Source organism: Emydura macquarii, unplaced genomic scaffold (assembly GCF_026122565.2).
Source record: "Emydura macquarii macquarii isolate MOO-44397 ecotype Brisbane River unplaced genomic scaffold, CSIRO-AGI_Emac_v2 contig_2676, whole genome shotgun sequence".
In the NCBI taxonomy this organism is placed as follows: Eukaryota; Metazoa; Chordata; order Testudines; family Chelidae; genus Emydura; species Emydura macquarii.
In genome coordinates this window covers 893390-916144 of record NW_027132813.1, presented here as the reverse complement: position 1 = coordinate 916144, position 22755 = coordinate 893390, and the positions used below count along the sequence as shown (strand labels likewise).

At 55.0% G+C, this 22755-nt stretch overlaps 1 protein-coding gene across 6 annotated transcripts in view; it reads right to left on the bottom strand.

The window, feature by feature from the left end:
* Positions 1–4531: 4531 nt before the first annotated feature.
* Positions 4532–22755, bottom strand: part of TMEM63B (transmembrane protein 63B) — a 95114-nt gene continuing 76890 nt past the window's right edge. For all 6 annotated transcript variants that reach the window (XM_067564721.1, XM_067564719.1, XM_067564722.1 and 3 more), the window contains 13 exons: positions 21693–21816; positions 21088–21221; positions 20734–20871; positions 20125–20278; positions 19082–19188; positions 17556–17642; positions 13570–13635; positions 12900–13062; positions 12287–12392; positions 9577–9744; positions 9227–9342; positions 8645–8725; positions 4532–7200 (listed from right to left, as the gene is read on the bottom strand). In XM_067564721.1, the coding sequence (XP_067420822.1) occupies positions 7033–7200; positions 8645–8725; positions 9227–9342; positions 9577–9744; positions 12287–12392; positions 12900–13062; positions 13570–13635; positions 17556–17642; positions 19082–19188; positions 20125–20278; positions 20734–20871; positions 21088–21221; positions 21693–21816 (1612 nt within the window). In that variant the 3' untranslated portion in view covers positions 4532–7032. The remainder of the gene's footprint in view (positions 7201–8644; positions 8726–9226; positions 9343–9576; positions 9745–12286; positions 12393–12899; positions 13063–13569; positions 13636–17555; positions 17643–19081; positions 19189–20124; positions 20279–20733; positions 20872–21087; positions 21222–21692; positions 21817–22755) is intronic.

The following is a 22755-nucleotide window of genomic DNA, read 5'->3' as shown; positions in this document are numbered from 1 at the left end:
GTACTTGGGCCCACCCTGCCACAGTGCCTCACGGCAGAGGCAGGGGCAGAAAGGCCCCTGTGCCTTTAAAAGCCCAGCCCTCTCCTCCTCGTACTCTAGTGACAGACAGCTGGCTTCTCTCTGGAGCCACAGCCCTCCATATGAGTCAGGCATCAGCTATGGCTGGTGCCACACCCGGAAGGGCCGGGGCGAGAGCAGGGCCTGGATCCTCTTGTGCCCAGGAGGGCTAGAGCAGAGCAGAGCAGAGCAGAGCAGCCAGGCCACCCCCAGCAAAGCGGGCGAGGACCCTGCCATCTGCCCTCCGCACAGCTAGAGCCAGAGGCCCCATAATTGCTCCATGAGCGCCCTCTGCTGCTGCGAGCTGGCATTGCTGAGCCCAGCCCCCAGGGGCCTGCCAAGGAGCCTTGGCTCCTGCCCCATGTGTGACTGTCCCCGTTCCGGTAGCACAGGGCAGGGCCATGTCTCGAGAGAAAAATGTTTGGTGCTTTCCTTTGCTCTTCATTTCCTTCCCCCCACCCATCTGCTCCAGCCCGCACTGTCCCTGGCACGTGCTTCCCTGGCACAGCTCGCTTCTCTGCTACTCACCTGAAAGGGCTGCCCAGCTCGACTCCTCTTCTCCCCTTGCTCCACGCTGCGCTGCTCAGCTGCGTCATCCTCTTTTCCCCTCCTGGTGGCTCTGGTCTCAGGGAGTGGCACCTCTCTCTTGGGTAGCAGCAGCCTCTGAGGAGGCAGCTGTCTGCTTTGATGGGCCCCAGGGTTTCATTTGCAATGAAGAGTCTGGAGATCTGTAGTACCAGCCAGAGACAAGGAGGCCCTAGCCCCAAGTGACCTGACAGCTCTCTGCAGAGCAGATGCTGAGACCCCCGGCTGTAAAAAAGCGATACTCTGTCCCGGGCACAGAGCAGGCCTGCTGCTCACCCAGGCACAGCGGAACCCCCACCCCAGCTGATTTCTCCACTGAACAGGCTATTGCTTTATTGCAGCACCTCAGGCCCCCAACTGCGTTAGCCCTGCGGGGCTGCTCCTGTCGACACTGGCGCCACTTTGAGCTGGTGAAATGGTCTGGCAGTGCCACGCATTGCTATTGTGTGCATGCAGCGGTGGGCTCGCGGGGCCCTGGGGGCAGTGCCGGACCGGGATGGATCAGGAGATGTGGTGTTGGGGCATAAGGACCTTGGGCCATAGGCAGTGAGAAGGTGAAACTGAGAAGCAGAGGGGATGGGGGCATATTGTCTGATTCAAATATTCCTAGAGGTGAGGAAGCTTCAAAGCCCAGTAGGCCGGAGTCAACAGGGCATCAGTCTGGCGGCACCTTGTCCTGCCACAGCTCAGATCCTTCCAGGGCCTGGCTCTTGCCTAGCAGCTCAGGGCCCTGAGCAGGGGCACAAAAGAAGAGTGCCCATTGCCAGTCTGGGTGCTGTGGGAGAGGGCAAAAGGGATGCTGTTCCCATTTGGGGTCTGGGGCTTGAAGTGCTGAGGGAAGAAGTAGGAGAGAGAGACTGTGATGAAAGAGAGGCAGGAGCTAAGAAGAGGGAGAGGGCTGCATGTGGGGCAGTGAGAGAAGAGAGCCCATGATGGGAGAGGGAGACAGGCTCCTCCCTCCACGCAGCAGCCGAGGCAGAAAGTTGCCCCATCCAGACATGCCAGGCTGGGAAATCACCTCCCCAAGTGAAGAGCAGGCAGCATCAGCAGCCGCAACTTTGGAAACCAGACTGAGCGGAGCCCTGCCACCTTGACTTGAGCAGGGGGTATGGGACACTGCTGCCTATGCCCCGCTGGAAGGGGCCAGCCAGCGCCCTTCCATCCCCAATGGCTGTGACCCCGGGAGATGGGGGAGCTGCCAGTGCAGGACACGTGGCACAGTCAGGGACTCAGCCTGAGTCAGGGATGTCCTAATGGACCTTGGAGCTCTGCATCCAGAGGACTCCTGACTGCTGGCTCTGCCCTGACCTCTGGCTGCCTCCCACATTCCAGTGCAATGCACCAGGAGGAACAGTCCCTCCTCTGGCTCTCATGGGTGGATGCTGCTTCCCAAGGTGCCGTGTGGGGCCCTCCCATCACGGTGTCACCATCAGCATGACATCGAAGCCAAGCCAGAACACTGTGCTGGCCCTGTGCCATCCACAGCGTGGTGGCAGAGGTGGGGAGTTCAGGGCCCCTCGCTCACTGCTTACATCTAGCGCTTGGCTCTGACCCACAGCTATGCTGCTTAGGGACAGGGAGGTGCTGAGCGGGTCCTCCCCTGCTCCAGCAGTGGGATAAGCAGCTACAACACAGCACATGGGGGACTGGCTTGCCAAGGGAAAACACTTCACAGCATTCGCACCAGGAACAAGACAAAGAAAAGCAACCACCTCTGCAACCTAACCATGTTTTCAAGAACCAGGGCCGTGCTGCTTAGATACTACATGCCTCCCACCTTCACAGGATCAGGCTGGGACTAGAGGCTCACGCTGCTTCTCCATTGCCAAGAAATACTGGTCACACTGTATATGGGCTTTACAACAAGCGTGTGCACGCTTTGCCTAGCCAGGGGGTCATAGTGGCAGCTTGGCAGGAGCCCCACAGTTGTCTCACTGCACATTGCAGCCTTCCTCGTCTTCTGTACAGATACCCCCACAGAGATTACAAGTGTCAGGATGCAACCTGGCCATCTGGTTCCCAATGAGTAACAGTGTGTGCTGGGACAGGTGGTCACTGGAGTCTGCAATGCCACAGACAGCACCACCCAACTCTGGGAGGGTACAGAGGCACCATGTGAGCCCAGCATCTGCCACCAGGAGGATGATAAACTCGGTACACTTAATCCCATTCACATCTGGACCCAGCTTGGCCAGGTGGATTCCAGAGCAAAGACACCACCAGCTGTGGGGTGGAGAGCTGCAGGGCATTGGGGGTTTTAGAGCTGGCAAAAGGGGTTGGACTAAGACTCCTGGAGCCAGACACACAGGGAATGGGTGGATACTCTACAAGGTATCCAGTCAATCCTGGTCTCTGTGCTGAGGCTGGCAACACAGAAGCCAGTCAGTGCCAGATGTGAGGTGAACACTTGTCCACTGAGATCTGGACTGAGACCAGCCAACTCATCTCACACATGGGCCATTGAACAGCTGTCAGAGGAGACCAACTGTGGGTCACCGCTGACCTGGGTGGGATTAGCACCGGATCCCTAGAGATCCTTAAAGGTTCCCCAATCTGTCACCCCCTCTGTACCCTGGAGCTTGTTCCTATCTCCCAGTCCCGACCCTCTGTGAAAGATGATCAAGCGGCGCCCATCTCAGCTCTGCCCCCAACCCAGCCCCGCTGACATCACATAGTCAGACCCCCAGCTGGGCCCTGCCTGCCAGGTGGGATTGTCTGAATGGTGAGTCGGCAGAAGACCCGCTCCCCCTTGCTGTACTCCAGGCATGGGAGTGCAGAAGCTGTGCCCGGTGCTGCCTGCTCGAGAGGCAGCAAAGTCAAGGGGCTGAGGAAAGCGAGGATTAAGGCAAAAGCCACCCTCTCTCTATAGCTAGAGAGGGGACAGTGGGCTGTTGAGAGCACAGAGAGAGAGAGCGGGTAACTAACAGCCCCCGGCCACGCACACCCCGTTCCTCAGAGCCCTGGGTTCCCTTCTGTCTCCCTACAGGAAAGGGTGAGATGTTGGAGCCAGCCCATAGCTAGCAGGGGAGGCCTAGGTGCTGAAGCTGACATGCTCCCCACATCACTGGTTATTGGACTGTCACCCCATCAGCAAGCTCCCCATCCCCACAGCTCAGGCAGGAAGAGAGGAGAGCCTGCCGCATGCTGCCACCAAGGGGCTCTCGCTACAGGCCCCACCCTGGGGCCACTGACCCTTACAAAAGTCCCCCCATCAGTGGGGGACCCCAAGTGCAACCCCACTCCTGTGCTTTCTCAGGGAAAAAGGCCCTGTGGGAGCCAGCGGGCTTCAGTGCACCAGCAAATCCGAGACAGCAGCAGGGGCGGGACAGGGCGGGACTCAGTATATGGCAACCAGGAACCCAGGCTGGGCTCTGGGAAGGCAAGTCCGAGTCGATCCTGGGCACAGAGAGGAAGATGGTTGGGGGGCCTGGAACACATGTGGCTCCAGGCCTGTTTGCCTTCCTGGGGCCATGTCAGCACACTAACCGGGGAGAAAGGGTCACCTTCGAGGCTGGGCTGGTGTGCACCGGGCAGAGTCCCCCACCCCCAATGGTGCCCGAGGGCCGGCTCCCAGCTCTAGGCAGAGCCCCCCACATGGTACCCATGGTCCTGGGTGCCAGCCCCAGGCAGAGCCTGCCCCTCTCCCGACCCAGGTGCTGGGTTCTGGCTCCAGGCAGAGCCCCCTGCCACACAGTGCCTGTGGCTCCTGGCTTTGGCTCCAGGCAGGGCCGACCCCACATGCAGTGCCCGAGGATCTGGGCAGAGCCCTCCCCACATGTGGTACCTGAGGCTCTGGGTTCGGCTCCTAGCAGAACCCGCTATCCCCAACAGTGGCCGAGGCTCTGCGTCACCCAGCCAGTGCCGACACATTCTACACAGAGACTGGAAATCTGGTAAGTTCTGGTTTTTCTTTTTTACACAAATATATACAGGCTATTGTACACAGCTTGCCACGGACACAGGGCCAGTTTGACCATGGCTCCCCCCAGGGGCTGTGTCCAACAGCCACACACACAGAGCAATGGCAGCCAGACCACCACACTGGGGCACAGGAGGTGGGGCAGATGGGAATAAGGAGCCAAGAGACTAGCATCCTCCCTGCTCCCCCACCTGACACAAGCAGGGAGAGCCCTGTGCTTCATATCTTCTTCCCCGGTCAGGCTATCAATCGAAATCAGACAATGTGCATTTCAACAGGGAGCCCTAGAGCGGGGGAGAAGTCAGCCTGAGGACCCCACAGGGCCCACCCTCCCACAGAAGAACATGCTCCAGCCATCACCTAGCTGCTAAGAATAAGCCAGGGTCAGAGCCCTTCATCCCTGTGTTTTCCCCCATTAGAAAGCAAGTCCTTCTATTGCCTCCGGGTCTGGGATTCCTATTAGAGGAGCAGGGTAAAGAAAGGACATCTGCTCTCTATTCCCAACTGCCATGGACGTGCTGTGTGACCTTGGGCAAGTCTCTTCCCTGCTCCGTGCCTTGGTTTCCCCCTCTGTAACATGGGGATGATGATTCTGACTGCTCTCCGGGGGGAGGACCGTGGCTTAATCCATTAGTGTCTATAAAGTGCTTTGAGCTCCTGGCTGGAAGTTGCTAGCAAAGGACCAAGGCAGATTATTACTGCCTTCCCCAGAGCTTGCTCCGGATGGCTCTGATACACCCGCCGGGCTCCAAGCCCTGCCCCGGCTGCAGTTGATTGGAGCAGTGTCCATGCAGGGTGTGCAGTCAGGGCTGCAGCTGGCAGTGGCCCACGGGCAAAGAACAGAGCAGCAGGGCCAGGGAAGCAAGGGAAAATAAATACAGCTTGCCAGCAGGGAGGTGTATTTTATATTTGTGCTGCCCACTCTGCTGGCACGCAGCCCCTGATGCAAATCCAGCCTAGCGTGGGTGTGGCGCGAAGGGGTGGAGGGAGGTTTTAGAAGAAGCCAGAAGCCCAGCAGACAGTGATGCCCCACGAGAATCGTACAGCAGCGTGTTACGCTCCCCCATGGAACCAGGTTCACAAGAGAGGGATCAAACTTTCCCAGTGGCTGGTTTTCCAGTGCTGGGGGAAGCGGGGTGGCAGAGGCTGCTGCTCATACTGCCGGAGCCATAGGGACGGGGAGCTACAATTATACGCCGACAGGGGCCCAAACACACAGGAGGGGTCAGACAGGGCTTTGTCCCCAGGCCAGGGAACCAGGGTAAGCCCCAGCACCTGTTAGCACCCAGGTTCAGTGCCCAGTCCCAGTCCCAGTCGTCAGGGAAAGCCGAACCCCGTCCTTCCCCTTGCTGGCCCCGCTGTGCAGACACAGTACAGCACAGGGGGCGACTGCAGCAGCTGGGTGTCAGTTTTTTTATTTTAAAGGGGGGGAGGGGGAAATGTACAAAAAAACACCACTTAAAACAATGCCACATGCCCCACGGTGAGCCCCCTGCTCCTGTGGTCCGACTGGCGTGAAAAGGCCGTGCCAGGGGTAGGGGCTGCCACCCCTCTTCTCCTACAGGCTGGCTAGGGTAAGCATCCGCGGTAGCCCCTACACTCCCCTCGCCCTGCGAGGGGCTCTCCCACTTCCCTTGCCACTCAGCTCTGCTCTCCAGCCATTGCTAACCCAGCGTGGCTTTCACTAGGCAACCCCCACCCAACTCAGGTGGGTGGGGACGCTGGCACTGGGCTGCCTGTGGAAAAGCAGGAGCGGGCCCAGGGCATTATATTTCACACAAACCGGACCGTGGCCCTCCTGTGCCCACAGAGCCAGGGGCTGTGCACATGTGTGTGCGAGAGACAGCCGCAGGGCAAAGGGCAGCCCTGCTCCTCCCGTGGCTAGGACCATTGCTAGCTGCCGGGCTCACAGCCGCCCACTACTAGCTGGGGTTGCAATACCATGGTTAAAGCTTTTTTTTCTTTTAAATCTAATAAATTATTAGTGTTCAAGATTCCAGATGCGGAGGGCAGAGGGGGCTCCCTCCCGAGTCCCCACTGGAGACTGGAGACTCCCCCCAACATTTGCCATCCCAAAGCATCCAGGCTTCTGCTGTCCCTGGGTCCTCTTCCCCCCAGCCAGGAAGCAGCAAGGGTTAAAGTCATCTTCCTCCTCCTCCTCCTTCCCTCTTCCCGGGGTCTCATGGTCTCGGTAAGTGTCAGAGAAAGTCACTAGTAAGAGCAGGTCCCGTCTCACCCGCCCAGGTGGGAATGAGAGGGAACGGGGCGGTGGGGGAAGCAGGGAATGGAGAATTTGATGCACGGCCTCTCCCCGCCCTTGGAATGAGCATTTGGGCAGCAGCCAGGGCAGGCGGGAGGGAGCAGGGGCCGACGTCCTCCTCAAGATGCTCCTCGTTCCCTTCGGTTCTCTCCGTTCGCAGCGGGCGCCTCGGCTCCCGGGGCTCCCCTGCCCCTCCTGCCCCCCGGGGTTGCTACTGGTGGATCTCATTCTCTATCAGGCTGTCCTCACACGACTGGAAATCCGTGTCGTTCATGCCATCCGGGTTGATGAGCTCTTCATCCTGGGACCCCTGCTCCTCGGACTCGGGCGCATCGCCCTCCAGAGAGGAATCCTGCAGCACTTGGGCGATGTACTTTTGCTGCAGAGGGGAGGAAAAAAAACCCAGACCGGTTAGCTCTGCACGGGATGTCGGAAAGCCACGGCAACAAAGTATGATGGGTAAGCACCATGCAGACAGGAGGTGGAGCGCAAGGCATGCTGGGGCTGAAAGGAACTCTGACAGGTTTCAGCAGGAGACGGGGCAGGGAGAGGGGCTGGAGGATTCCAGGGATGCTGCTTGGATGATGGGAAATGCACGGCCTGGGATGCAGCTCTTGACGTCCCATTTAATGATTACAGGTAACCCACCATTTTCTGAAGACCTCGGGGAACATCTGAACCCTCCAGAGAGCCGGGGGTGGGAGAATTGGGAGCCCAGGGCTTCTATAGGACTGGAGGGCCCGATATTAAAGAGGTGTGATTTATTTCAGACAGCAGGTGCCCAGCACTTCCTGACAATCAACCCCTCTAAGATGCCTCAAGCTGGGCACTCACGTAGCGAGGCACTTTTGAAAGACGCTTCCCTGCTGTGGAGATGGGGCGCAGCAGGAAATCTAACTCCGAGGGACAAAACCACCCCCTCAGGTACCTGGAGTTCAGCACAGAACTTGGTTTACCTGTACGGACACCTGTGTCTGTCTGTCTGCAGGGCCAATGGGAGACATCAGGACAGTTTGGGAAATTCTCCCCCCCCCCAATCTGCAGATCAGCAGCGTCACCGCAGGAGCTTTCCCAAAGGGGTCCCTGTGTAACCGGGAAGCACGGGGCAGCAAGACTGCACCTACCGCTGCCTGAGCTTGGCAAATGCTGACAAGGCCACGCGGGCCACGTCCTCTACACATGCATGCAGCCATTCCAACGAGCCCATAACCAGGCCTGCTTTGGCTGTGCTTGCAGGGGCTCTAATTTACAATAACCAGCTCCTTGAGGCTCCCCCCTTAGAGGCTCCTTTCTGGCCTTGGAAGGAAGTTGATTATACAGACCCAGGGAGCCGAGGACAGATTTAAAGGGATAGAGTCAGGGATTCCAGACCCCAGAGAGCTGGGCAAGAGGGGGAAGGGGTACCCCAAAGCTTCAGATGAACGGACGTGTTTTCATTCCATCCCGTCAGATTCCAATGAAAACAGCTGGCCCTAGGACGTGGCGCTCCCAGCCCTACAGCGTTTGCAGCGTGCACTGATGGGCGAGAGCCAGAAAGTGAAACAAAAAGGGGAACTGACCAGTCTGGTTTCATTGTCCCAGCTGAGAGAGAGGCAAAAAGTGAACAAACAGCATCAGGGGGGCGGGGGGGGGAGGGTGGAGGGAGAAGTACAATTCCTCGTCTCAGCTGGGTGAGGGACATGCAGGAGGGCCCTGCCTGCACCCCACGGATGCTAGCTGGGCCAGACCAGGAACGAGGCCCTCAGACAGGAAGAGACGTGTGCAGGCCCCTTCCCCCGTCCCAGACCCAGACACGCAGGACAGTGGGGGAGCTGGCGACTCACAGCGGATTTGGGAGCTGGAGGCACAGCAGCGGGTTGCCCGTTTTCCCTCTGCTCCACGGCGTCCACCTCCGTGTGGTCAATCTAGAGGTCAACAGAGTGAAATGGAGACATGCCGCAGAGCTGGCGAGGCACCTGCCCCACTGAGCCCACTGCCGCCCTCCATCAAGCCTTCCCGGGGGAGCCTTATCTGACCAGGGAACCAGGGCGCACAAGCAATGGCTGGGCTGCGGCGGGACTGAGAACCCGGCTCAGGGGCAGCCCCAGGAGGCTCCTGTTCCAGGGTGCCGGAAAGAGAACAGGCGCATGCGCCGATGATGGGGCGTGGCAAGGGGCTGTGTCACCCAATAAACTTTCCCTTCCCCACTGAGAGCAGTGAGGGTGGCCCCGAGATGGGGGAAGAGCCCTGTCCCAACGGCAGCCACCTGCATATGAGCATGGAGGCAGGAGAGGTACAAGACCAGGCAGCTTGTAATGCAGGGAACAGGCCCCGTGAGGCGCTTCCCTAACAGCCTAACTTGAGGTAACCCCTCATCGCCTCAGCCAAGGATCCCACCAACTGGCCCCCTGGCCCCGGAGCCTCACCTTGTAGTTGTGAGCACTGAGGTATTTGAAGTGTCCGAAGCAGACGTGACACAGGCAGATCACAATGGTGATCACGAGAACCACGAAGGTGAACATGGATGTGGGGGCCAGGAACCCTGGGCGAGGCAAAGGGTCACAGTCAGGGCGGTCACACACATGGCATGTGGCTCAGCCAGCCTCACCACCCCCGGAGACCTCTGCCCTGCCCTGTGCCCACTGCCGAAGGGGGACACAGCCTGGGCCTGGTGCTGGGGGGACCGGGAGCCCAGTGCTTTCAGGCTCAGCCAGGCTGAGTGGGGGTTTATAATTTGGCGCTCGTCACTCGCTCCTTCACCTCGCCCCAGGCCTACCTGTGCGCATGGTGGAGAAGAAGAGGAGCCAGAAGAGGCAGAGAATGGGGGCTGCCACCACCTGGTTCACGGCCCCTGAATGGATCTTCTTGTCCAGCTTGGCCGGCAGGTAAGCGTAGTACAGGTTGTACCTATCAACCAGGTGCTTCAGGAGCATGTACATCAATCCTGACAGAGAGAGCGAGAGGGCAGTGAGGTGGAAGCTGGGTCCAGGGTCAGGGGCTAGCGGGAGATCAGGGCACTGCTCCCAGGGGGCAACAGCCTCTCACCCTAAGGCTGCTCCAGGCTGGACTTTAGGGAGACAACTCCGAACCTCCAGGTGCTGGGATGCTGGCGTGAGTGATCGAACACTCAGATGGGACCAGGAAGCGAAGCCCCATAATTCTCCCTACCGCAGCCTGCACGTGGTGATTGCTGCTGGGAAGGGCCTTCTCCTGTGCCCCCCTCACCGCTGGACAGAGGGGTTAGAGTGGGGCAGGAGTTTCACTCCACGCAGAGCCACAGTTTCCATAAAGAAAAGGATTCATTCAACAGAGCTAAGGGAGGCCTTTCCAGAGTGATCTGGCCTATTCCACACTCCCAGTCCCCTCTCCACCAGGCTGGGATGCTGTGCCAGGCAGCTGAGCGGCCCCAGGGACACATGGACCTGCTGGAACTCTCACACCCTGGGGAACCCCACTCTGGGACACAAGCAGATCGCTCTGCATGTGCTGGAGGGGAGAATCCTCAGGCTGAGTGCTATATACAGTGGGCTCATTTCCATGTCATTGCTCAGATACCCCTTTTGTGCCCCTTAGCGCCAGCAGCAGCCAGTGCCACCTATGTATGGCAAAGCCACACCAAAAACGCAACCCCCTGGAAGACAGGCCTCAGGCAGGGCATTCACACTGATTTGCACTAACCACTGCAGCAGGCATCGAGAGGGACGCACTTGCGTGGCCGAGAACTCTGACCTGGCCCACTGTTTTAGGCATGAGCTATGCAAACGTGGCCTCTCCAAGAAGAGATGTCAGGGAACAGAAGACAGCCCCCATGAAGATATTGGGCAGGAAAGTTTCTCAGCCATGGAGCAACGTGTAGCTAGGTCGCCACTCTCCAGCCTCATCCAGAGACTATGGTCACGTGCATGGGATGGGACCTGCAAAGTGATCCACTGGCAAACAGAGTGGCCCAGGGACTCCAGCATCAGCTGGACTGGGCAACAGGTCCGTTCACTGCCTCCACACACATGCACTTGTCACCCTGTAGGGACTGCTGCCAGGGCAACAGAGAGGACATACTGCCAGTTGGGAAAGTATCTGGGAGCCCTCTAGGGCAAGAGGCAGAGCAGAAACAGCTGTTATGCAAAGACGACCGAGGCCCCTTCTATTCCAGCTGGGAAAACCACAGCGCACTGCGCAGCCTGGCAGATGTTCGCACTGCAGTTACCAGAGGCAGCCATCACCGCAATGGGGGCTGCAGGGAGCTCCGCAAGGCTCTCATTTGCACATAGGCTCAAACACTGGACCCGGTGGACAGAATCCATGCCACGACCTCTTTGCTAGAGCACCAGGAACGCTGGGGTACTAAGTAAATATCAAGGCCCTCAAACTGAGACAATCCCCAAAACGCATGCCCAGGAACATTTCTAGTGAAGTTTCTTTGTAATGGTTCACAAAGAAACCTGGGCTTTGAATGAAAACCCCCTGTTTAAAGAAGGTAAGAAATTCTGCCATTAAAGAATCACAGCATGCTCTCCAAACGCCCCTCCCCAAATAGAGGCAGGGGATAACATATACTGACTTATACCACTGCAATATAACAAGGAAGGATGGCTAAACGGTAAAATGAAAAGCGTTGCTAGTTATATTTTCAGGATTTGTAATTATGGATAGTGAATGAGCACAGATGAGGTAACACTTCGGCCAAGACCTTGGTGGCATATGTGTGGTTTTGCCAATTCTTCTTTTACATAGAATTGTTGATCTAATTTAAAATGGTGTTATTGCTGCCAGAAAAAAGGCACGCATTGTGCTGGAAGTTTTGAGGTAAAAAGACACAAACCTGTAACAACAAAAAACCTGTTTTTCTGGGAAGACCCAGGGCAGAGTGACATAAAATGACGTGGCCCAGAAACTGCAAAACCGAACAGGGAAAAAACTGTAGGTGGGTAACTGAAGCTTGCACATGCATAACACATGGGTTACCCCAAACCCCAAGGGCTAATGAGTTAAAAGCCAACTGGATGAAGATTTAGGTGATTTGTAGTGTAAAAATGTATGAAAGACCTAAGCGAACATGGGCCCAAACTGGAGAAACACCGGGCCAGAAACTGAAGGAGGAGATTGAAGGACCAGACCAAGGGATCAGAGAAAGTGACAACTATCATGGAAGGTGGCAGGACTTCCTGGTGGCCTGGTACGTAGTAACTGGGCCCATTTACCAATTCCGTTTTGTCTGTGATTAATTGTCTGACATACACGTATGTCCAAACGCTATTAGTGACAATAAGCGTCTGAAATTGTATAAATAAGATGAAAATCAATTAAGCCTAAATCAGGTGGGCTTGTGACTTAGTTTCCCAACTTTTCCCCCCAACAGGGTAAGGCCTCCCATCCCACCCTGCAGACGGGGCTCCCACACGGGCAGGAACGAAAGACATCACCTCCCTCCTGCCTTTGGCTGCATGCCCTTCCAAGAACAGCGAGGCAGGGGGCACGGCGCCACCTACCAAAGGGGACGATGATGGGGCAGGTGATGCTGTAGGTCATGACCACGGTGAAGACACACATCATCCATGCGTAGGCGGCGCCGAACTGGAACTCATAGGCTTGGTGCTGTGGGAGAAAGCAGAGACTGCATCGGTGTGGTGCACAGAGCTGTCCAGTGCCCCGGGAAGCGTGTGTGCAGGCACAGGAGCGTGCGTGCTGCTCTGTCTGCATGCAGCAGTGTGCTCAGGATCGCTGTGCTTGGGCCTGTCTGTGAATGCACATACTGCAGCACCGCACGGACTTGCCTTAAGAAGAGCTGTGGGAATCCCCTGCTCTGCCCAGGGTCACTGGCTGCAACTCTGATCTTCCTGATGGGATACATGGTAGCAGGCCATTTCCTTAAACACTAGTCAATGTGCACCTATGGGCAAGCATGTGCCTGGATGGGCACTGGTCTGGCTGTGCAGCTTGCACAGGTAGAGACACCTGGGTGCACACGTCTACAACTACAGGAACTCGTTTAGTTTGTTCCCCAGGGCCTGACATGCATCCAGTGCTCAGGGCAGGTCTCCAAGCACGGCAGCGGACAGGCCCGTGCCTGCTAGGGGGTACGCAGTCAGTGCCACCACGTACCCGCTTGACGTTCCTCCGCTCGGCGGCCGAGCGGGCCAGGCAGAGGCGGATCATGTACATGAGCAGCCCAGGGATGCGCAGCAGGTCCATGGCGTTCCCGATGAAGGCGGAGGCGATGACGTAGTTCACGAAGAAGGCCCCGTTATCGGGCAGGAACACACACCTGGGGAGGGAGGAGACCGAGACAGGCAAGTAATGGGCCTTAATCTGACCACAGCTGGCGGCGGGAAGAAGGCTGGGCAGAGAGGAAGTTGGCCAGGGCAGGCACTACCATGCAGCCGTCACTGTTATGTCTCTTCCTACTAATGTTCTGCTTTCTATGAAGCTGGTGTGTTTTACCATGAACAGACCAGTCTCGCCACGTTTCCCACCAGGAATAAATCTGGCTAGGAAGAACCAGCTCAACATCTCAAGAAGCAGCGTTGGCTGTGGAAGACTTCACAGGTGCTTAGGCCCCTCTTCCAGCAGGAGGCACTGGATGGAACTGGGCAGGAGCACAGGCTCGGGGAGAGGGAGGGGCTCCCCCCAACTCCAGTCCCAGCAGGCAGTGCCCTAGGGAATGGGGCAGCAGCACTGGCTGTGGGTAAGTTCACAGACACTCCCGTTCCAGCAGGAGTCACAATTAGAAAGACCGGCTTTCCCCGCCCCCCTGCTCTCCGATATCACTTACTCAAATCGCACTGCGGCCACAGCTAGGAATTTTTTGTCAAACAGCCAGCGGAAAAACACATCCAGACTAGGAGGAACAATTAAAAACAGAGTGTCAGGTATGAGTATATAAATGTTTGGAGCACAAGCTGTACGTGCACATGGTCGTGACACATCTCTGGGGCTGGAACATCATCTGAATCATAGAAAATTAGGGCCAGACGGGACCTCAGCGGGTCATCTAGCCCAACCCCCTGCTCAAAGCAGGACTAACCTCAGCTAAACCAGCCCAGCCAGGGCTTTGTCAAGCCGCACCTTAAAAACCTCTAAGGATGGAGATTCCACCACCGCCCTAGGTAACCCATTCCAGTGCTTCACCACCCTCCTAGCGAAAATGCTTTTCCTAATATGCAACCTAGACCTCCCGCACTGCAACTTGAGACCATTGCTCCTTGTTCTGTCATCTACTACCACTGAAAACAGCCTAGCTCCATCCTCCCTGGAACCTCCCTACAGGTAGTTAAAGGCTGCTATCATATCCCCCCTCATTCTTCTCTTCTGCAGACTAAATAAGCCTAGTTCCCTCATCATGTGCTCCAGCCCCCTAATCATTTTCGTTGCCCTCTGCTGGACTGTCTCCAATTTGTCCGCATCCTTCCTGTAGCGGAGGGTCCAAAACTGGTCACAATACTCCATCTACTGCGAATACAACGTAATGCTGGAACACAGATGCACTCAGACACATGCGCACATGTGAGAGAGTGCTGCCTTCCTCCCCTTTCTAGTCTTCAGCACAGTATTTCTAGAAGGAGAAATGTTTAGTATATGGAAAGACTACTGGGAAAGAGGGCTCAGACTGTGCTGAGCTATCTGTCTCTGCCATCCATCCCATGTTTATCATTGTAGCTGTACTTCCCCACTCTCTTCTGCAGGGGCGTTAGCAGCAACATCTGCGGCAATTCTCAGCTGACCCTGTGTGAAATTATGCTGTGGCCTTAAATGGTTGCTTTAAAGGGAAACTACACTAAAATTGGAAGGAATTTCCACTACACTTGATCCAATATAAAAAAAAAAAAGATAAACATTTTTGACTGTATATTATACATATAGTAATTAAAGATGAAATAAGGAAGCAGTGATATTGTCAGGCTGAGGATTCATCTCAAGACGGGAAGAGCAAAACTATAGGGAACGGCAGACAATTTCTACAGCTCTTTTTAGGGCAAATATATATAAACACCCAGAAAAGAAAATATATACAACTTGCCCTAACACGAGCTGTGGGAATCTTTTGCTGTTCACTGCGTCTCTGACTGCAGCTCTGATCTTTCTGCCTCAAGACACGTCAGTGGCTTGTGTGTCCTCTGAACTTGAAATCTAATTACTTTAAAAAAAATTGATTTAAAGTAGTTTCAGGTCCCCCGTCCCACTTCCTGCATCACAATTTTCCTGTTTTTAAAAACATTTTCCTCTCTCTTTTGCTGGATGAAAGACCCACACAAACAAACAACAGGTGAACCTGACTATGCAAAGGAAAGAGTGAAACTGAATAGCCAGATCCTAAGATCAATGGAAGTTGATCCCTGAAGCACACAAAATAACCAAACAAAAATCCGTTCACAGAATCGTAGGACTGGAAGGGACTTTGAGAGGTCATCTAGTCCAATCCCCTGCACTTATGGCAGGACTAAGTATTATCTAGACCATCCTTGACAGGTGTGTGTCTAACCTGTTCTTAAAAATCACCAATGATGGCGATTCCACAACCCCCCCTATGCAACTTATACCAGTGCTGAGCTACCCTGACAGTCAGGAAATTTTTCCTAATGTCCAACCTAAACCGCCCTTGCTGAAATTTAAGCCCATTGCTTCTTGTCCTATCCTCAAAGGTTAAGGAGAACAATTTTTCTCCCTCCTCCTTGTAACAACCATTTATGTACTTGAAAACTGCTCTCCTGTCCCCACTCAGTCTTCTCTTCTCCAGACTAAACAAACCCAGTTTTTTAAATCTTCCTTCTTAGGTCATGTTTTCTAGATCTTTAATAATTTTTGTTGTTTTCCTCTGGACTTTCTCCAATTTGTCCACATCTTTCTTGAAATGTGGTGCCCGGAACTGGATTTAATACTCCAGCTGAGGCCTAATTAATGTGGAGTACAGCAGAAGAATTACTTCTTGTGTCTTGCTTACAACACTCCTGATAAAACATCCCAGAATGATGTTTGCTTTTTTACAACTGTGTTACACCGTTGACTCTTATTTAGCTTGTGATCCACTATGACCCCCAGGTCCCTTTCTGCAGTACTCTTTCCTAGGCGATCATTTTCCATTTTTGTGTGTGCAAATGATTGTTCTTTCCAAGGAGTACTTTGCATTTGTCCTTATTGAATTTCATCCTGTTTACTTCAGACCATTTCTGCAGTTTGTCCAGATGATTTTGAATTTTAATTCTATCCTCCAAAGCGCTTGCAACCCCTCCCAGCTTTGTACCATTTGCAAACTTTGTAAGTGTACCTTCTATGCCATTATCTAAATTATTGATGAAGATACTGAACAGAACTGGACCCAGAACTGATCACTACAGGACCCCACTCGATATGCCCCCTTCAACTTGACTGTGAACCACTGATAACTGCTCTCTCGAAATGGTTTTCCAACCAGTTATGCACCCATCTTATAGTATCTCCATCTATGTTGTATTTCTCTAGTTTGTTTATCAGAAGGTCATGTGAGATAGTATCAAAAGCTTTACCAAAGTCAAGATATACCACATCTATCACTTCCTCCCATCCATGAGGCTTGTTACCCTGTCAAACCAACCAGGTAGCTTTCTTTGACATGATTTGTTCTTGACAAATCCATGCTGTTACCTATCACCTTATTATCTTCTAGGTGTTTGCAAATTGATTGCTCAATTATTTGCTCCTTTAGCTTTCCAGTTAAACTGTTTTCTGATCTCTTTTAATTCTGTTAGATTTAGGCCCAAATTCTACAGACTTCTGTGTGCTCATTTGTGGAGCACAGAGTTTGACTCTTAAACATGGTATAAATAGCAGGTAAAAGATTCTCAGGCAGAAGTGTGATTATTTTTAAACTGATGGGATCCTTTTAAAGTGGGATCCCCCTGGGATCACACAGCTATTCCAACTCATATCAGTAGAGATTCAGGTACAGTGTCAGGGATTTTCAGATACTACTGGAGGATTTCTTTGTTGCGTTGACACAGGCTGATTAAGGGTGTTTTTCTGTTGCTGTGTAAGGGCTTGCCTGTACTCAGGAGCAGCCCCAGGCCAGTAATCAGTAATGCACGTCCTTATCTCCATGTAGGGGTCAGCTGGGGTGCAGCTACTCTGATTGCTGGAGTGAGGTTCACCTCAGTGCAGAGAAGGCCTAACAAAGTAAGAACATCCCCGGCAGTTTTCCTTTACTGTTGTAGCACTTTGCATTCTCCCTCAGTCCCTCTTCATGTCAGTTCAGCCTGGGCTATGAGGCCTCTAGTGTGGAGGACCTGTCCTGGTGACAGAGAGCTGGCGTGAAACTATCAGCGGTGGCTTCGTGAGTATTCCCATACAACATCTGCATGAGGATTTGGGAACTGGGTTCAGGAGAAAGGTGGTCATTTCTGCACCTGAAAGTGTGACATGTCATTGCAACATGTGGGGAGGCTGGATGAATCCTGCCCCCACCTGACTAAAATGGGGAATCATCTGGTTTTGTACAAATTCTGAATGGAGAAAGTACTTCTTTAATAGGACCAGTTGAGCAGGATCTAAGTCCTGTCCAATTTCAGACAGATTAACCAGGTAAAAGGGCAATGGCCACCATCCCAAGTTCAAGGGAATCAATTCCCAAAGGGCAGGGAAGGAAATAGTTACAGAAGAGCCAGATGGGTGTGAGGGCTGTCTCCCCAGTGATACAGGACAAATGTACTTGGGGGCAAGGATATCCTCAGCCCAGTGCTTCATATAGCACTGGGTCTCCAGGCCTGCCTTCTTTTCCTCCTCACCCACCTGCTCAGGCCCAGCGACGGCAGCAGCAAGACCATGAAGATGAGGAAGGTGTAGCACTTGTGCATGGTAGTCCTATTCTCTCCAGACCTGGGGGCAGAAAGGAGGCCATTAGCAATTCACCGGAGCTCCCAGGCGGGTGATCACACCCATCTATCGATCCACCTTAAGTATTTACAATGCACCTTCTAGGCCCCATTGGTGCTGATCTGTCCGTTGTACTGTATTATTAATTATGTGTCCCTGAGCGTGTGAAGGGCAAATGGCCACAACAGAGAGATAAACAGGGGATAGTTGTAATATCTGAGTGGCGCATAATTTTTAATGTATTTATCTCCATAACAGCCCCGTGAGATAGGGCAATGCTCTTATCCCTATGTTGCAGATGGGGGACAGAGAGGCTAAGACTTGCCCAAGGTCACACAGGAAGTCTGCGACAGAGCAGGGAATTGACCCCCGTCTCCTCAGTCCCAGGCAGGCACTCCAACTACTGAATCATCCTTCCCCTCCCACCTAATACACCCCCTTCAGCTCTCCATCTCCAGCACCCCCAAACCTCCAGGGGCTCCTCCCTGAAGCAGAGCAGAGCAAACTCTGTTCCAATCAACCAGCCACAAGAGTGAATGCAGACAGAATCAGGCCTGGTGCTTTACAGACATTCACTGGGGCCTAGTCCACACCAGAAAAGATTTGCTGGTGTCGCTGTAATGAAAAAGCCCTCCCCTATTGTAGACAGTTTATATTGTCCAAAAAGCACTTTTGTCTATATACCTTATATTCATTCATATTTCCCCTGCCATATTTGTCATTATAGAAATGTCGCCCCAAAGTACACCCCTAGCCAACACTGCTATACTGGCACACATTTCGAGGGTAGCCTAGCCTAACTCGCCATCACAGTTCTCCGGCAGGCAGCTGGGATCATTCTCCACTTTTGAGAGATGAGGAAACGGAGGCTCAGCGAAGCAGTCTGACTTGCCCAAGGTCACATACAGATCGGGGATTAGAACTCTGGGCTTCCAGGCTGCCAGTCCTATGATCAGACCACTAGACCACACTGATGGCAGGGCTGCAGCAATCTCAGTTCAAACACACTGTGCCATGCAACCTAATAACATGTGAGCAGGGACTAGCAGGCAGCAGCCCAAGCCTAAGGCCCCGCAGGGTCAGACACAGCAAATACCTTGGGTCGTGAATACATAACAATAACAATCATTTGCACGTGCAGGAAGCGCTGGCCAGCTGTCTGGAGCCCACAGAGATGAACAGACTGTGCATCTAGTAATCAGTTCATCCAGTCACTGAAGTGCAGCCACCTCTGATGTGGGGTCCAGCACCTGATTAACAGCTGCAGTGCACCGCTACACCACAATTTAATGACAGGAAATGAAATTACAGGCAGATCGGAGGCGGGAGGAATGGGACAACCAGGCCTTAGATGCCTGCTCTTGTGAAAGGTGCTGAGCGCACATGCAGCTGGCAGCAGTGCATCAGGCTGTGGGCTGAGAATAGGCACAGGCTGTCCTTACCTGGTCCAGTGGGCTTCGAAGAAGGCGGAGTAATACACAATGGTTGGCAGCAGAGCAGAGAAGCACCACAGCAGCAGGGTGGGGAAGAACTGGGTGATGATGGGGTTCTGGGGAGGCAAAGAACACACCAGTCATGTCAATCAAGGCAAACCCCGAGGCTGGGGAGCAGGAGAGGGCAAGGGGAAAACCTGCTGCATCGCCAAGGCAGAGCACAAGAGCTGCCAGCAGCGCTGAGCATGACTCGGCCCCGGTGGGGCTGCATCAATAGGGGCAAGTTCCTCAACTTGGGAATCCTGGAAGGGAATCTCCAGTACCTCTGACTTTATCCCCTGGGGAGAAACCAGCGTCTGGGAGCTGTGTAGCATGGGCGAATGAGCACCAGCCCAGGCCCCACCCTGGGAATCCTTTGTCTTCATGTAGGGGTCAGCCAGGGTGCAGCTCCTCCCACTGTTAGGTTGGGGTTTTGCCCAAGCAGAGAAGCGGCTTAACGCAGTCAGTGTATCCCCTGCAGTTTTCCTTTACTCTCGTACCGCTTTGCCATCCCACTTGCTCTTCTGACATGCAGAGGGACTGTTTTCTTGCTCTCCGCTATGGTAGGGAGAGCCAGGCTTTCCTCCCACTTGCCATACGTGCAAAATCTAGCGCTGGCTGTGGGCCGAAGAGCCCCGGGAGTCCCTGGGAAGAGTGGGGATTGCCAATTTACTCCAGTTCTGACAGGAGAGGGATTTTCAAGGTCCCTTGTAGGGACCTGGGGAGAATCCTTGGTTCCTCACGTTTCCCCTGAAAATGCAGTTTGCAGCCTCCCGGGACAGACTCCGTGGTGCTCCAACTCAGGGGTGGGACATGGAGGCTGGCTCCTTTCTGCTCTCACAGGAGCTTCTGAGACCCACAGGGGCAGGTCGGGACCTTGCTCAGCCTGATGGGGCCAGGCCTAGCCCATCTGGACATGTGAGGTGAAGGGACCCAGTGCACATGCATGCCACAGGATGGGACGGGAGGAAGGGGAGAGCCCCTCGTTCCTGTGCCCATCTCCCAGGCCTTACATTCAGATACTCCACAGGCTTGGTGACGTTGAATTTATCCATGGTGGTGATGATGATGGCGGGAGTGGTGAGGAAGAAGAGGAGGAGGAAGAGGATGACGTTGATAACCAGGCAGCGGATCCACCAGATGAAACCCCGGATGGAGAGGTGTTCCCTGGGGGGAGAGAGGGTGCCGAAGCCAGTTAGGAGTGGATCCCGGGGGAGGCAGAGGGGCCAGGGCCCAATATCAGAGACCCTGGTCTGTGCTGGGCAGTGGTACGAGGCAGGGCGAACAGAACCCAGGAAGTTAACTCTTCAAGTGCCTGAATCCCCTTTAGAGGCACCTGTATCCCGCTGTTCGCCATACTGGCTCAGACCCACAGTCCAGCCAGGCTGGGACTCTGCACCCAGAAGCAGCCAAACCCAGATGTTTCAGAGGACGCTAACCCCTCCGGCCAGCTGTGTGGGCCTGGCAATAGGGATGGTTCCTCTTCTGAGCCCCACAGTCGCCAAGGGCACCCCAGTGCTAGGCCCATGGCCCTGACAACGCTCCCCCTTAGCCAGGCTGCCTGTGCCTCCCTATCTCAGCGGCTCCCCAGACCGGCCCAGCAGAAGGTGCGGCCGGCTCACCAGTAAATGTTCTGTGGGTCGGGGGCGTAGGTGACGGTCCAGTTGGAGATATGGAGGGACTCGCTGCAGGAGGAGGCCCGGGGCTCCCCACGGCACGCGCAGCCCTGGCACTTGCACACGTTGAAGTCTTTGAGGATTCTGGAGACAACAGGAAGAGGGAGAGCGAGTGAGACATCCCCAGAGGGTGAGATCAGGCTGAGCCCCAGGCCGTCGGGTGGGGCACCTGGGCATTGGGCCTTCGCTGATCTCGGAGGCCTATTTACCCGGTGCCACATTTTCTATGCGCTCAGACGCCTGCCTGGAAAGGACAGCGCCTCTCCCTCCCTAGCCCCGTGGCGGCCCCCTTGCACTCACATGGCCGTAATGGTCTCGTTGTGGAAGGTGACGAAGGCCATCCCCAGAGGCTTTTCGTTCACCTTCTCCTTCTCCCGCTTGTAGTCATCCTTCAGCTTCTCCTCCAGCTTGGTGTAATACTCGATGGCCTCCACCTGGACACACAGAGGCAGGTCAGCGCCTAGCGCCACGGAACTCCACCCTGCTCCTGCCCCTCGGGCCTCAGGCTGGGCGCGCACCCACGGGGCAGGGCGACGCCGCCCCTCCGCGTGCCCTACAGCCAGCGGCCGGGGGCTCTGGTGGGCACAACCACTCCACTTGTCATTAGGGTTGAAAGAATCAGAGTTAACAAGGCAAATGGGTCGGGGGGGGGGGGGGGTGGCGTTTAGCAAGGGGCAGCAGGGTGGAGGACAGTCACAGTCACAGCCACCGAGGGAAGTTCCTCTCCCTGGAGGGGCCCTGAGGAGTGAAGGGCAGACAAGGGGACAGGAACATGCTGGTTTGCCAGGACTTGGGCCCAGCCCTTCTCTACGTGGGGCTGGCAGGAGCTGGGAGCAGCCTGAGGGCAGTCTCCCAGCATCCCTCCCGCCACTGCCTGGTGCCCTTCAGCCCACCTGCCCCCATACCTCCTCACAGCCCTTGATGACGCAGCAGCACAGGTGGCCGCAGGGCTTGGGGTTGATCATCGACGGCGTGGTCACCTTGCTCTTCAGGTTGGTGAAATAGATTTTCCCACGTTCTGCTTTTTTCCTGCCAGAGGAGGAGGCGGGAGGGGAAGCAGAGGCTCAGAAAGGCTCTTGTCCCTGCTCCGGCCACCAGAGGGCCGCAAGCAGGGCAGCATTTTAGAAAGCAGGGAGAGCCTATGAGAAGGCAGGAGTGGTGGTGGGGATCAGACAGGAGGGGTGGTGGGTCTCTCTGCATATGTGAATCTCTTGTATGTATCTTTTTAAATAAGGTTCCCAGTCAGCTGAAGCAGAGGCTGCTGGGATTTCATTGCACCGGGATGCATAACTGCTAACCAAGGCCCCTAGGTCTGGATAACCAACTCTCCCCGCAGCACGGCGGAAGCACAGCTCCACAGCCCAAAGCACATCGTTGACAGCGTGACCGACACTTAAGGCACCGCACTGGAGTGTGGGACACCAGGGGCCAATCCCAGGCTCAGCTACAGACTCACCGTGGGACCATAGCAAGTCACGGCCCCTCGGGGCCTCAGTTCTGATCCTTCCCTGCCTGACGTGGGGGGGCTGAGCATATAAATCCATTAAGATCTGTGTGGTTCAGACACTGTGGTGATGGGGGTCATACAAGCAGACTGATAACCCCAGAGCAGCCCAGATAATTCAGCTCTGCTCTGCCACACACCCAACACCACCACATAAAGTATCCCAAAAGTCATGGGCTCTCCACACACAGCTTTGCCCATGCCTCTCACTCCTGACCTGCAGCTCCCCTGCTATTCCATTCCTGCACCCCTCTCGCGGAGCCTATCACTTGAGCCAAACAGTCCCCGGTTCCATTGCTGTTAGCGGTGCAGACAGGGCTATCTACGGACTAGCCGAAGACCATCCCATGCTTTTTTTGGGTGACGTTCAGTGTAACTCTTCTGTGGCTGAGTCTCACCCTCTCACCCCAGCTGCATCCCTTGTGCTCTGGGCAACACTCCTGGCCTAGGCCTGTTGGGGGCCC